Here is an 11,870-nt window from a genome sequence, read left to right as displayed (position 1 = left end):
TATATTAGATTGTGTTCTGCCTTAGAGCATCCACAACAATAGATCCAAAAATAAGGATCCAAACAAGCTTTATCATTTTAATAAAAATAAATTTACAATTTAGACATTTGAAAGAGATCTATATTTAAAGTATGTCCAATGGTAGATCCAAAATAGAGAGTCTAAAAATTCAAATGTTTGAAAAAATGTGTCAAATTGTTTTATAAAGAAATTAATTATGTCTAATACAAAGACATTCACCAACCAAATTGTGCCACATATGGGATCCAAATCAGTTATAAAGTATACAAATTTGGATAAGTCTAATGTTTTTCTCCCGTTGAGGTTGATCTTTCTCTCATCAAACATATGTATTTTCCTAATTAAAGTATTGAAATATTAAGAAAAGATACCACACCAATATTCTAATAACAATGTATTGTGTTTTGATGATTTTATTAACACCTATGGATAAACGGCATTTTATATATATATATATATGAATTTTTATGTCTAAGATGAAAATCTATATCTATATGTAAGATATAGATTTATATGATAGATCTAGTAACATGTTGTTTCATATGATGTTAATTCTTTTTTTTTTATAGGTACAAATCAAACTTAAAATTACTTTCATTTATTTTTGTAAGAAAAACAATGATCTAAACTTAACCAAAAAAAGTTGACTAATCCCAAAAAAAGGATGATCAAACTTAAAATTATTTTCATGAGAGTAAATTGACTAATCCCAAAAAAAAAAAAGGAGTTAAAGTGAATTCACAAGGTTGACAAAATGAGTTCTAGAAAGTTGACCTATAATAAGTAAATTGTTATAAAAAGCTGCAAAATCCAAAATCCCATAAATGGTAAAAAGTTAAAAAAAAACGCATAAAATCACTAATCACTAATCATTATTCAACTGTGTATAAAAGGATATCATTAGGATAATAAATTCATTAGAAATCTATATCTCTCTCCCTTCTCTTCCCATTGGGCAGGCACAGATTCTGAAATAACAAAACACAGAAACTGAAAAACCAAAATCTCCTCTGTTGTTTTTTACCAGAAATTTCATTAACTGAAAAAATAGAATCTCATAAAGACACAAACAAACCAAATGTATTTTTTCTTTCTTTCTTCCTTTTATTTCCTTTTAACCTTTATTACTCTCTAAAAAATCTAAATAAAAAATCAATCAAAAAAAGGAAAACAATCTTACAAATAAATAAAATAAAGTAAAAAAACAAAATTATCACCATTTATATTCCTCGTTTATCCTTCTCTTCCTCTTCTCCCTTAAACCACATTTCTCCTTCTGGCTCTCTCTCTTCCTAAGTTTCCTCTCTCTTTAGAACTGTAGAGAGAGAAAAGCCTCCATTTTTCTCAAGGCAATCTCTCTCTCTCTGCCTCATCTCATAAACCCATTACACCAAAACCTCATCGTAGAGAGAGAAACACACCAACCATTGTTACACTCTAAGAGAAGAGAAGAGAGAAGGAAAAATGGACGGTGTATCACCAAAGTTTGTGTTGCCGGAGACATTCGACGGCGTGAGGATGGAGATCACAGGCCAACTAGGCATGATCTGGGAGCTTGTAAAAGCACCAGTGATTGTCCCTCTTCTTCAATTAGCTGTTTACATCTGTTTGCTTATGTCTGTCATGCTTTTATGTGAGAGGGTTTACATGGGAATCGTCATCGTCCTCGTCAAACTCTTCTGGAAAAAACCAGACAAACGTTACAAGTTCGAGCCCATTCACGATGATGAAGAGCTTGGTAGCTCCAATTTCCCCGTCGTCCTCGTACAAATCCCCATGTTCAACGAACGAGAGGTCGGTTCTCTGTTCATTGCTCTGTTTTTCCTCTGTTTTTCTCTGTTTCTCGTTAAAGTTATAAGTTTTTCGAGAAAAGTAATCTCAGATTTTACGGAAGATAACTTTTCCCCACGTATTCATATTCCTCCGCCGTTCCAAATCCCGAAACGGCGAGAGTCGTGACGCATATTTATTTATTGTTCTCTGTGATTTTGGGTTTTTATGATTAAACCTATAGTTTAGGGGTTAACTCGTAGTAAATCATTAATTAGTGGACTAAAAGTGAAAAAGTTTGACAAAGAGATTTCTTTTGCTTCCCCGTGATTTTTGCCGTGCAGGTTTATAAGCTATCAATAGGAGCGGCGTGTGGACTTTCCTGGCCGTCCGATCGTCTCGTGATTCAAGTGTTAGATGACTCTACAGATCCTACTGTTAAGGTATTATTATTATTACTTAGTCCATTTCACAAAAATATAGGTGCATTATTTTCCTCCAATCAAATTAGATTTTTTACCATTTTTTTCAAAAGATATTTTCCTTTATTTAAAAGAGATGTAATATTTTCCTGTGGGTAAGAAAGAAAAGGGGAAATATTAATAAATTTGTAACATTAATAGATAGATTTTTTTTTTGATGTGTGATTTAAATGAGATACTCAAAATGTGCAGCAAATGGTGGAAGTGGAGTGTCAAAGATGGGCAAGTAAAGGAATCAATATTAGGTATCAAATAAGAGAGAATAGAGTTGGTTACAAAGCCGGTGCTTTAAAGGAAGGACTCAAACGTAGTTATGTCAAGCATTGCGAGTATGTTGTCATCTTCGACGCCGATTTTCAGCCCGAACCTGATTTTCTTCGCCGTAGCATTCCTTTCCTCATGCACAATCCCAACATTGCCTTGGTTCAGGCTCGATGGCGGTTCGGTAATCATTTCATTAATCATTTATTTCAATATAATCTTAAATTTGATAGTAATTGAAATAGCTTGTTGATTGATCTAACTAATAAGAGTGGTGGTTGATATGATAGAAAAATGAGAAAATTGACTTATGATAATGTTGTGCAAGTGTCAGGGTCAAATACTACTGAATCGGTGTCTTTGTTTATGTTCTATGAAAAATTTAATGTTGTTTAGATCATTAAATGTGAGCTCGTGGTTTTGGTTTTTGTTAGCTACATTAGTGGTGTCGGTGGTATATGCCCTTCACTGTTTTTTCATATAAATAATATTATTTTTATGTTTTATCGACTTTTGCTTTTTCTTGCATACTTTTTTTTTCCTTATTTATTACCTTTATGTTTTGGCTTTTTGAAATGGTCTTTTTCTTCAATTTTGTAATTTTCGTTTCATATGAAAGTATTATTGTTTCCTCAATATATATTGTCTGATTGAAGAAGTAGGGTTAGTTCTGTTTGTGTCGGCGGAGTAGCTGCACTAGTGTAGTGGGTCTTATTAACCAACTAAAATAAGCCACGTGTAAAAACCGTTGTCCTTGGTTTACATTAGAGTTAGGTACACCTTACTACACTGGATTAAAAACCAACTCTTGTCTTTGTAATTCAACCGGGTCGGATTAGTTGCGGAATTCCGGGTCAACGGATAAATTATGCTGACGTCATGTCACGTTTCTTATCCACTCCGGAATTTCGGATCCGTCGGTCAATGAAAATCGAATCGGTTTAAATTCGGTTTAATGAATCGGGTTCGGGTTTGTAAACTGGTCGTCTTTAGAAATTGTCGGGTCTCTGATACATTCCACGTGCTCTTTGCCTTTCTTTAAATGCTAAGTGTGAGGCCCATCTTTGTCAGTATTAGTAAAAGTCTTGTTAGTATACAGTTTGTGTATCGAGTCTACTGTGGACCTGCGTTTCTCTTGCCGACACTTGGTAGTGTATACTCTATAGTTTTGATTTTGTCTTTATTATTTTAAGCATGAGTCCAAGTTAGTGAAATTTAATAATAGAAAGCTATATGACTATGATTGTTTTATTAAAGCTAAAAACAAAAGAGAAGGACGTTACTTCCTGATAGTGCCACATTTGGACGATTCTCTAATAAATAATTAAGATTTAATTGAGCTTTGTTTGTCTTATTAAATTGTATGTTTTTTGGACTAATGTTTTAATCCTTTGTTGTATACTTTTGCAGTAAATTCTGATGAGTGCTTATTGACGAGAATGCAAGAAATGTCATTGGATTACCATTTCACTGTTGAGCAAGAAGTGGGTTCATCAACACATGCTTTTTTCGGCTTCAACGGTAAACACAAACATTTCATTATTTAGTAGTAATGATTACTAAAAACATCATTAAATATTTCATAAACTAATTTTTTTAGGTGTTTGGCTAGTAAAAATATTGTTGTCTATTGATGTGGTAATATTATTAGAGTTTAGGGTGATGTAGTTGGTATGTTGTCCGACCAATTGAAGCATAGTATGTGGACCCAAAACTTTATTTTATTTTTGTTTTTATGATAGTGTACAACTGTTACTAGAGAATAAAATAATCATAAGGAGTCATAATAATTTATATATAATCAATCATTAATCGAGAGGAGTGGGGAATCTGAAATGTGAAGCAAGTAGGTGTATATTTATATATACTTAAAGGAGTTATAGTCATTCCTTGTCTTATAAGTTAGATTTGCAAGCTTGAAGAATCTAATTTAATTAGTTTTTAAAATCATGTGTTCAATTTTATTTAGTAGATAGTGTAAGGGGACACATTCATTACACTAGGACTTGTAGTGGAAGCAAATGGAAGGCGGATCTTAAATGTGTTTTTGTCATAAATCATTTAAAAATTATTGTAGATGTACTAAAGTTATCAAAAATAATATTATAGGAACCGCCGGAATATGGAGAATAGCGGCGATAAATGAAGCTGGTGGGTGGAAAGATCGGACCACCGTGGAAGATATGGATCTCGCCGTCCGAGCAAGTCTTCGCGGCTGGAAATTTCTCTACCTCGGTGACCTTCAGGTTTTTATTTATTTACTTTCTAATACAATATTTAGATAGTTAGAACAAATTAAACACACATAACAAATAGTAAGTTGGTGCACAAGATACTTCTCTCATTAAACACATGACAGCTGATTCACAAGTTATATGTTATAATCATTTTACCTTTTTAAGAAGTAAAGATATTTTGTTATTACTTGTTGAAAAATTGGTATACATCATAAATATATGAGTCCTTTTTACTTTCTTTGCATAGGTGAAAAGTGAGCTTCCAAGTACTTTTAGAGCCTTCCGTTTTCAGCAACATAGATGGTCTTGTGGACCTGCAAATCTCTTTAGGAAAATGGTTATGGAGATCGTAAGAAACAAGGTAATAATAATAACAAAAATTTACACTTTTTCTTCTTTTGGTTAACTTCTTTAATCTGATCCTATTACTGATCTGGCGCAGAAAGTGAGATTCTGGAAGAAAGTGTACGTGATATACAGCTTCTTCTTTGTGAGGAAAATCATTGCACATTGGGTCACATTTTGTTTCTACTGCGTTGTTCTTCCTCTCACAATTCTCGTCCCGGAGGTTAAAGTTCCGATTTGGGGTTCGGTTTATATCCCATCCATCATCACTATCCTCAATTCCGTCGGTACTCCAAGGTATATTCTGTTCCTTGTATCTCAAGTCATTATCTCTGTTTCTTTCATAGGGTTGCTTATATGTCACGTAACTGAGTTTAAATCCTTTTCTATTTCTGATTTTGTTCAAAAGGTCAATTCATCTGCTGTTCTATTGGATTCTATTCGAGAATGTGATGTCGCTGCACCGGACAAAGGCCACTCTCATTGGTCTGTTTGAGGCAGGAAGGGCTAACGAGTGGGTAGTGACTGCTAAGCTTGGAAGCGGTCAGAGCGCTAAAGGAAACACTAAAGGGATCAAAAGGTTCCCAAGAATCTTCAAATTGCCTGATCGGTATGTTTACTTCCTATATAGAAAATTCTATATTTGTTATTAGAAACTAGGGATACACACTAAATGATTATGAGTTATTTGTGTCAGATTGAATACATTGGAGCTTGGATTTGCGGCTTTCTTGTTCGTGTGCGGATGCTATGACTTTGTGCACGGGAAGAACAATTACTTCATCTACCTGTTTCTTCAGACAATGTCTTTCTTCATCAGTGGGCTGGGCTGGATCGGGACTTATGTCCCGAGTTAGTAGTTGTGTTGTTTCAGAGAGAAAAGAGAATGTTATTAATTTTCTTGAGAAATAAAGACAATTTTCATTGAAATGACAAAGGAAAATTGATAGGGGAGATAGAGACGTACCGGTAACAACAAGTAGGAAGAAAGGAGAAGACTTTTATCAAAGACCAGGAAAGAGGAGAAGCTCCAAGGGTTCTTTTGATTTATTTTTAATTTTTCTGTGTTTTATTTATATAGCTATGGGATTTGTGATTCAGTTGTTGTGAGATTTTAATTTTCGTTCTTTGTTTTTTATTTTGGTTTTTGGGTATTTTTTCGTTTTGAAAGTGTTAGTCTTTTTGTTTTGTTTTTATGATTTAGAATTCAAGATTCTGCGTGAGCTACAAGTGTTAGATTGATGCAAAGGTTCAAAATTCCTTGTTGTCATCAACAATTATCCATTTTATAGTAATTAATTTACAGTCAGTGAATGTATTTACCACACTTGGAGCTCCAAGTGTTCATTTGATTTTTTTTATTTTTTCATAAATACTTAGCTATGGGATTTGAGACTCAGTAATTGTGAGATTTTAATTTCTGTTGTTGTTGTGTGTGTTTTTTTGGTTCTTGAGGGAGAATATTAGATTGATGCAAGGGTTCAAAATTGCTAGATGTAATCAACAATTACCCATTTTATAGTAATTAATATACACAGTCAGTGAATGTATTTACCACAATTGTACTTGCCTATCCCGGTTTGTGTTTAGATGTTTGATTGATATTCTTTTTTTTTTATCGTAGTAAAGGATATACTGTTCTATTAGTTACTAGGTATAAAATATTTAAAATAGTAATAATTAGCTGTATAGAAAACATTTTTTTTTTAGAGTAGGTTTTTGTATCATCATGTTGGTAGCTACTAGCTAGAGGGAAAATTCAAAAACCTCTAAAAATTAAATTCCAAGTAAAAATTATAAATAGAAAACTAACAATATGCCAAAGGATTTTTAGGTTTTTTTTGTCATGATCTAAGGGAAGGAGGTATACAATTTTTTTCATAATTATATTCGAGTAAAAGAGTTTTTTAGTTTAAATTCTTCATACACATTCATACTTCTTTTGACATTTTCTCTCTCTTCACTTTTTAGGTTTTTAGAGAGAAAAAGCGGTGAGCAAAACTTTCCGGCAACAACGATTTCAAATTAGCGTCTTTTTGGCTGGCTAACCGTCCGAAATCGTCTGCTTTCAGTTGTAGATTTGTTCGGCTTTCTATTTGGCACCGTTTTCGTCTTTATGGCGGCGTGTGGCTAACTTCTTATCCTTGTGAATTTGTTTTAATTTCATTAGATGACTTCTTGTTTGTGAATTTGATTTAATTTTGTTTAGTTGGTAATTTACAAAAATAAGAGTAGGTTTTCTCTAAAGCTATTCACATAACCGAAACTTCGATTGTTAGCAATCATCTGTGGTATCATATATTCAATCCATTTTATCCGATATTGCCAAATCTCAATTTTTCGACAAACAACAGGAATGAATGTAACCCCACGGCTACAAACGAATGAATAGAGGGGTTGAAGATTTTGGCAATATGTGAGTTTGATGTATTGGATATCCACTTCTAACTAAATCTGGAGTTCCTTGTTAAAAAAAAAAATGCCAAATGTTTTCTGACAACGCATGTCTATGTGACTTCTCCTTGTGTGACACGTGTATGTGGGAGATAAAGTTTCTTTTCCTTCAAGGTTTAATCAGTTGGGCTCTATTTGGGCTTCATATGATTGTAAACCCATTATGTAATTTTTGTTGCGGTTTGGTTATGAATAAAAATAAAATTCAGGGGAAAAAAAAACATCTCTCTCATTAACGGTTTAAGTTTAAACCGACTATAAACCGGAAAATGATAAGCAAAAATCCGAAAGAATTGATCTGACCCTGCAAATCCATAGACCTCCTCCGGTCCTCCCTCTCGCTTTACCTCTGGAGAACTTGACGGCGACTGCGTCTTCCTCCCCCGTCGAAACACAAAAACCCGTCAGGTGACTTCATCTACTTCGCTACTCTCCGATTTTAGAAGCCTTAACACTGGAATGTGATGATTTGTGTCTGAATTCGTGCGAATTGCGTCCTTGTTGTATACTTAGTATTCGAGGTTGTCTCTGTGGAATCTTCGGTTCAATTTTGTGAGCAAATATGCTTTACGAAGGCTATTTAAAATATATGAAAGCGAAATACGGCGAACGGTCGCAGGGAACTTACTTCATGGCTGGAGAGGATCTGATAAGCAAATTACCTGATTCTCTGATAACTCAGATACTCTTGTATCTCCCAATAAAGGATATTGTTAGGACTAGTTCTTTGTCCAGTAGGTGGAAAAGTCTCTGGCTTTTGATTCCTCGGTTGGATTTGGACTCTGAAGAGTTCCAAGATTACAATGCCTTTGTGGGTTTTATGAACAAGTTCATAGATTTCTCTGGGGAAGAAAAAATATGCTTGGACAAGCTTAAGCTAAGTAGTCGGAAGACTGTGAATGATCTGCCTTGTGTCACGCGGTGGATAGACTTTGTGGTTAGGCGTAAACTTAAACATCTTGATGTTGAGTGTCTTGTGAATCGTAAGTTTTTAGAGGAGATGCCTTTAAGTCTTTATGTTTGTGACACACTGGTAAATCTAAGACTCCATCGGGTATTGTTGGGTAAGTTTGAGGCTGTGTCTTTACCTTGTTTAAAGACTATGCGTTTAGAAGAAAATGTATATGCCAATGATGTGGTTCTAGAGTCACTTATCTCGTCTTGCCCAGTTCTCAAAGATTTGATCATTCTTAGAATGTTTGAAGATAACGTAAAGGTCCTACGAGTGCACTCTCTGACACTAACCAGTCTTAATATAGATTTTAATTTTGGGGAGGGTGATGACTTCGTTGATGGTTTTGATAAAAAAGTCTCAGGGGTTTTGATTGATGCACCTCGACTCAAGTATTTGAAATTCCAAGATGATCTATCGGGGAGTAAAATCATAACCAATTCGGGCTCCTTAGCCAAGGTCAATGTTGTTTATGTCTTCAATGAGAATGATTGTGCTGATGTTGTTGACATACCAAGACGAAATATGGTCCGTAATTTCTTAACCAGTATCTCGGGAGTTAGCGATATGAAGATCTCTCAGCATTTTGTGGAGGTATACATATACATATCATGTAGCTAGCGTTCTTCATGAAAGTTTTGCTTAACTCATGTTTCTTTTTTTTGGTGTGCAGTTTCTCTATTATTACAAGGACTTCGACCCACTGCCACAGTTTTGCAACCTTTCCCGTTTAAAAGCCGAGATTTCTTTATACTTTCTGGAAATTCTGCCAACCATTCTTGAGAGCTGTCCCAATCTGAAATCACTCGTCATGGTGTTGGTGATGACTCGCACAACCCTTGAGCTTTTACTCAAAATACTTTGAGGAATGTGTTATCTTATATTCATTCCTTTTTGTTTGTTTGTTTGGAATGTTGTCTATATGTAGGAATTTTATCTGCAGGAGGAGGATGAGCCAATAATATTCTCATCCGTACCTCGGTGTTTGGTTTCGTCACTCGAGTCTGTAGAGATAAAAAAATTCAACGGAAGGCCTGCTAAAATGGAAGTAGCAAGGTACTTTTTAGAAAACTCTGGAGTTCTCCAAAAACTTGTTCTGCATTTGAGGTGTTCCACGCATGAAGATGGATTTTACATTTTAAAGGATCTCCTTGCATTGCCCAGAGGATCTAGCACATGTCGAATCGTAGTTTGTTGACGGCTTGAAAGGTTTTAGGTGGGGCTGTGATCAGATTAAGACTAGCAATCTAGCATTCCCAGCTGATTACTTAAATTGTACTTGGATTTCTCATTTTGTTGCACTCTATTATGATGTCTTTGTGAGCTTTTGGCTACTAGTTCTGGATGATGTTGAGAATTCTTTGTGTCTCTTCCCTTCTCTGAAGCCATCTTTCTTGTCTTATCTGTTGTCGTGAATGACTAATGGGCTTTGAGATGAAACTTTTGCTCTTGGGCCTTGACCCATCTCAATCTCTTGTCTTGACATCTCTATCTTCTTAAAACGCTCTCAAAACGTCAAAACCCTTAAAAGAGTCATCCCTATCAGTTCTGCTCATCTTCTCCGCTAGAAAACTGAGATCATCGTGATCTGTTTCTGACTTTCGTGCTACATGCGTACTTACACTTAAGTATTCGAAGCTGTCACTGCGGATTCAATGGAGGAAACGAAAGTGAAACGAACATGCCTCGAACGTACTGTATGTTCTTCAAAAGCTAAAGAGGATTTGATAAGCCAGTTACCTGACTCTTTGATAACTCAGATACTCTTTTATCTTCAGACAAAGAAAGCTGTTACGACTAGTGTTTTGTCCAAGAGATGGAGAAGTCTATGGCTTTCGACTCCCGGGTTGGTTTTGATCTCTAATGACTTTACAGATTACAATGCTTTTGTGAGCTTTGTGGACAAGTTCCTAGGTTTCTCTAGGGAACAGAAGTTATGCTTGCACAAGCTCAAGCTAAGCATTCGTAAGGGTGAGAATGATCAGGATTGTGTCACACGTTGGATAGATTTTGTGGCTACGCCTAAACTTAAGCATCTTGATGTTGAGATTGGTCCTACGAGGTGTGAGTGTTTTGAAGTGATACCCTTAAGCCTTTATAGCTGTGAGTCACTCCTTTACTTAAGACTAAATCATGTATGCTTGGGTAAGTTTGAGTCTGTTTCTTTACCATGTCTCAAGACAATGAGCTTAGAACAAAACATATATGCTAACGAGGCGGATCTAGAGTCTCTTATCTCAACTTGTCCTGTTCTTGAAGATTTGAGCTTTGTGAGTGGGGCATATGATAAAGTAAACGTTTTACGAGTGCAATCTCAGACATTAACCAGTCTCAATATAGAAGGTTGTGTTGAGTATTTGGATCTTGACAAGTCTGAGGTTTTGATTGATGCCACTAGACTCAAGTATTTGAATCTTGAAGCTGATCAATATGAGAGTAAAACCATAAGAAACTCTGGCTCTTTAACCAAGGTCAATCTTCTTGGCTATTTTCATATGAAGAATAATGATGATGATGATGAAGTCGACTTACAAAAGCGAGATATGGTACATAATTTTTTCACCAGTATATCGGGAGTCAGCGATATGAAAATCTCTTCCCAAGCGTTCGCGGTATATGCATGTTTTACTAGTTCATAAATCATAATCATATAATATATAATGCTCTTTCATGAATTTTTATTTGCTCACCAATTTCCTTTTTTTCTGTGAGTAGTTGTTCATCATGAATACCATGCCATTTTCACCCAAATTTTGCAACTTGTCCTGTTTGGAAGTAGAAATTTTCTTACCCTCACTGGAAACGCTGCCAACGTTTCTTGAAAGCTTTCCAAATCTCAAGTCCCTAATCTTGGTAATGTCTTTCACTCTTTAGAGGTTTCATACAGTTGAGAATTAAGACTCTCGTTTGTGCCTCATGTAAACACCAATATCATTTGTTTTGTGTTTTACAGGGGTTACGTTATTGGACTCCGAAAAAAGAATTAAGACTCTCGTTTGTGCCTCGGTGTTTACTGTCATCGCTCGAGTTTGTAGAGATAAAAGGATGCAGTAGAAGTAACATGGAACGAGTAAAGTACGTTGGAGAACCTATTGAAACGAAACTAGCAAGATACTTTGTAGAGAACTCAACAATCCTCAAAAAACTTGTTCTGCCTTTGAGATCTTCCACGCCAGAAGAAATATATTCCGTCGACTTCTGGAATTTCCTTGAATTTCCTAGAAGATCTAGCATTTGTCAAATCACATATGTCGCTGGCCTCTAAAATGAAGTTTTTATGGTGTTAAAAAAACTCTTTTCGTACTTTTTTTTTTAAGCTTTAGCCAAAGCTTTTAGATGATGTTTGAG

At 35.1% G+C, this 11,870-nt stretch overlaps 3 protein-coding genes across 5 annotated transcripts; all 3 read left to right on the top strand.

Annotated features, from left to right (window-relative positions):
* Positions 1-1,161: 1,161 nt before the first annotated feature.
* CSLA02 (cellulose synthase-like A02) lies at positions 1,162-6,663 on the top strand. Its single transcript, NM_122180.3, has 9 exons — positions 1,162-1,815; positions 2,136-2,234; positions 2,466-2,718; positions 3,945-4,055; positions 4,644-4,780; positions 5,019-5,132; positions 5,214-5,413; positions 5,526-5,726; positions 5,814-6,663. The coding sequence occupies exons 1-9, from the start codon at positions 1,486-1,488 to the stop codon at positions 5,971-5,973; spliced, it is 1,605 nt and encodes a 534-aa protein (NP_197666.1). The 5' UTR covers positions 1,162-1,485; the 3' UTR covers positions 5,974-6,663.
* Positions 6,664-7,814: 1,151 nt separating this feature from the next.
* Positions 7,815-9,988, top strand: AT5G22730 (F-box/RNI-like/FBD-like domains-containing protein). Of its 3 annotated transcripts, NM_001343758.1 has the most exons (4): positions 7,815-7,978; positions 8,084-9,116; positions 9,196-9,342; positions 9,451-9,923. In NM_001343758.1, the coding sequence occupies exons 2-4, from the start codon at positions 8,133-8,135 to the stop codon at positions 9,718-9,720; spliced, it is 1,401 nt and encodes a 466-aa protein (NP_001331119.1). In that variant the 5' UTR covers positions 7,815-7,978; positions 8,084-8,132; the 3' UTR covers positions 9,721-9,923. The 3 variants fall into 3 exon arrangements, with proteins under 3 accessions (NP_001331119.1, NP_197665.2, NP_001331118.1); NM_122179.3 differs by having other exon boundaries at positions 7,826-9,116; positions 9,451-9,988; NM_001343757.1 differs by having other exon boundaries at positions 7,848-9,116; positions 9,196-9,987.
* Positions 9,989-10,177: 189 nt separating this feature from the next.
* Positions 10,178-11,787, top strand: AT5G22720 (F-box/FBD/LRR protein; the record flags this gene model as incomplete). The annotated part of the gene is made up of 3 exons (NM_001343756.1): positions 10,178-11,134; positions 11,238-11,375; positions 11,476-11,787. 3 exons carry the CDS (start codon positions 10,178-10,180, stop codon positions 11,785-11,787), a joined length of 1,407 nt encoding a protein of 468 aa, NP_001318622.1.
* Positions 11,788-11,870: the final 83 nt, after the last annotated feature.

Source organism: Arabidopsis thaliana, chromosome 5 (assembly GCF_000001735.4).
Source record: "Arabidopsis thaliana chromosome 5, partial sequence".
In the NCBI taxonomy this organism is placed as follows: domain Eukaryota; kingdom Viridiplantae; phylum Streptophyta; class Magnoliopsida; order Brassicales; family Brassicaceae; genus Arabidopsis; species Arabidopsis thaliana.
The sequence above is the reverse complement of the archived record's forward strand: the minus strand, read 5'-3'. Positions and strand labels throughout refer to the sequence as shown.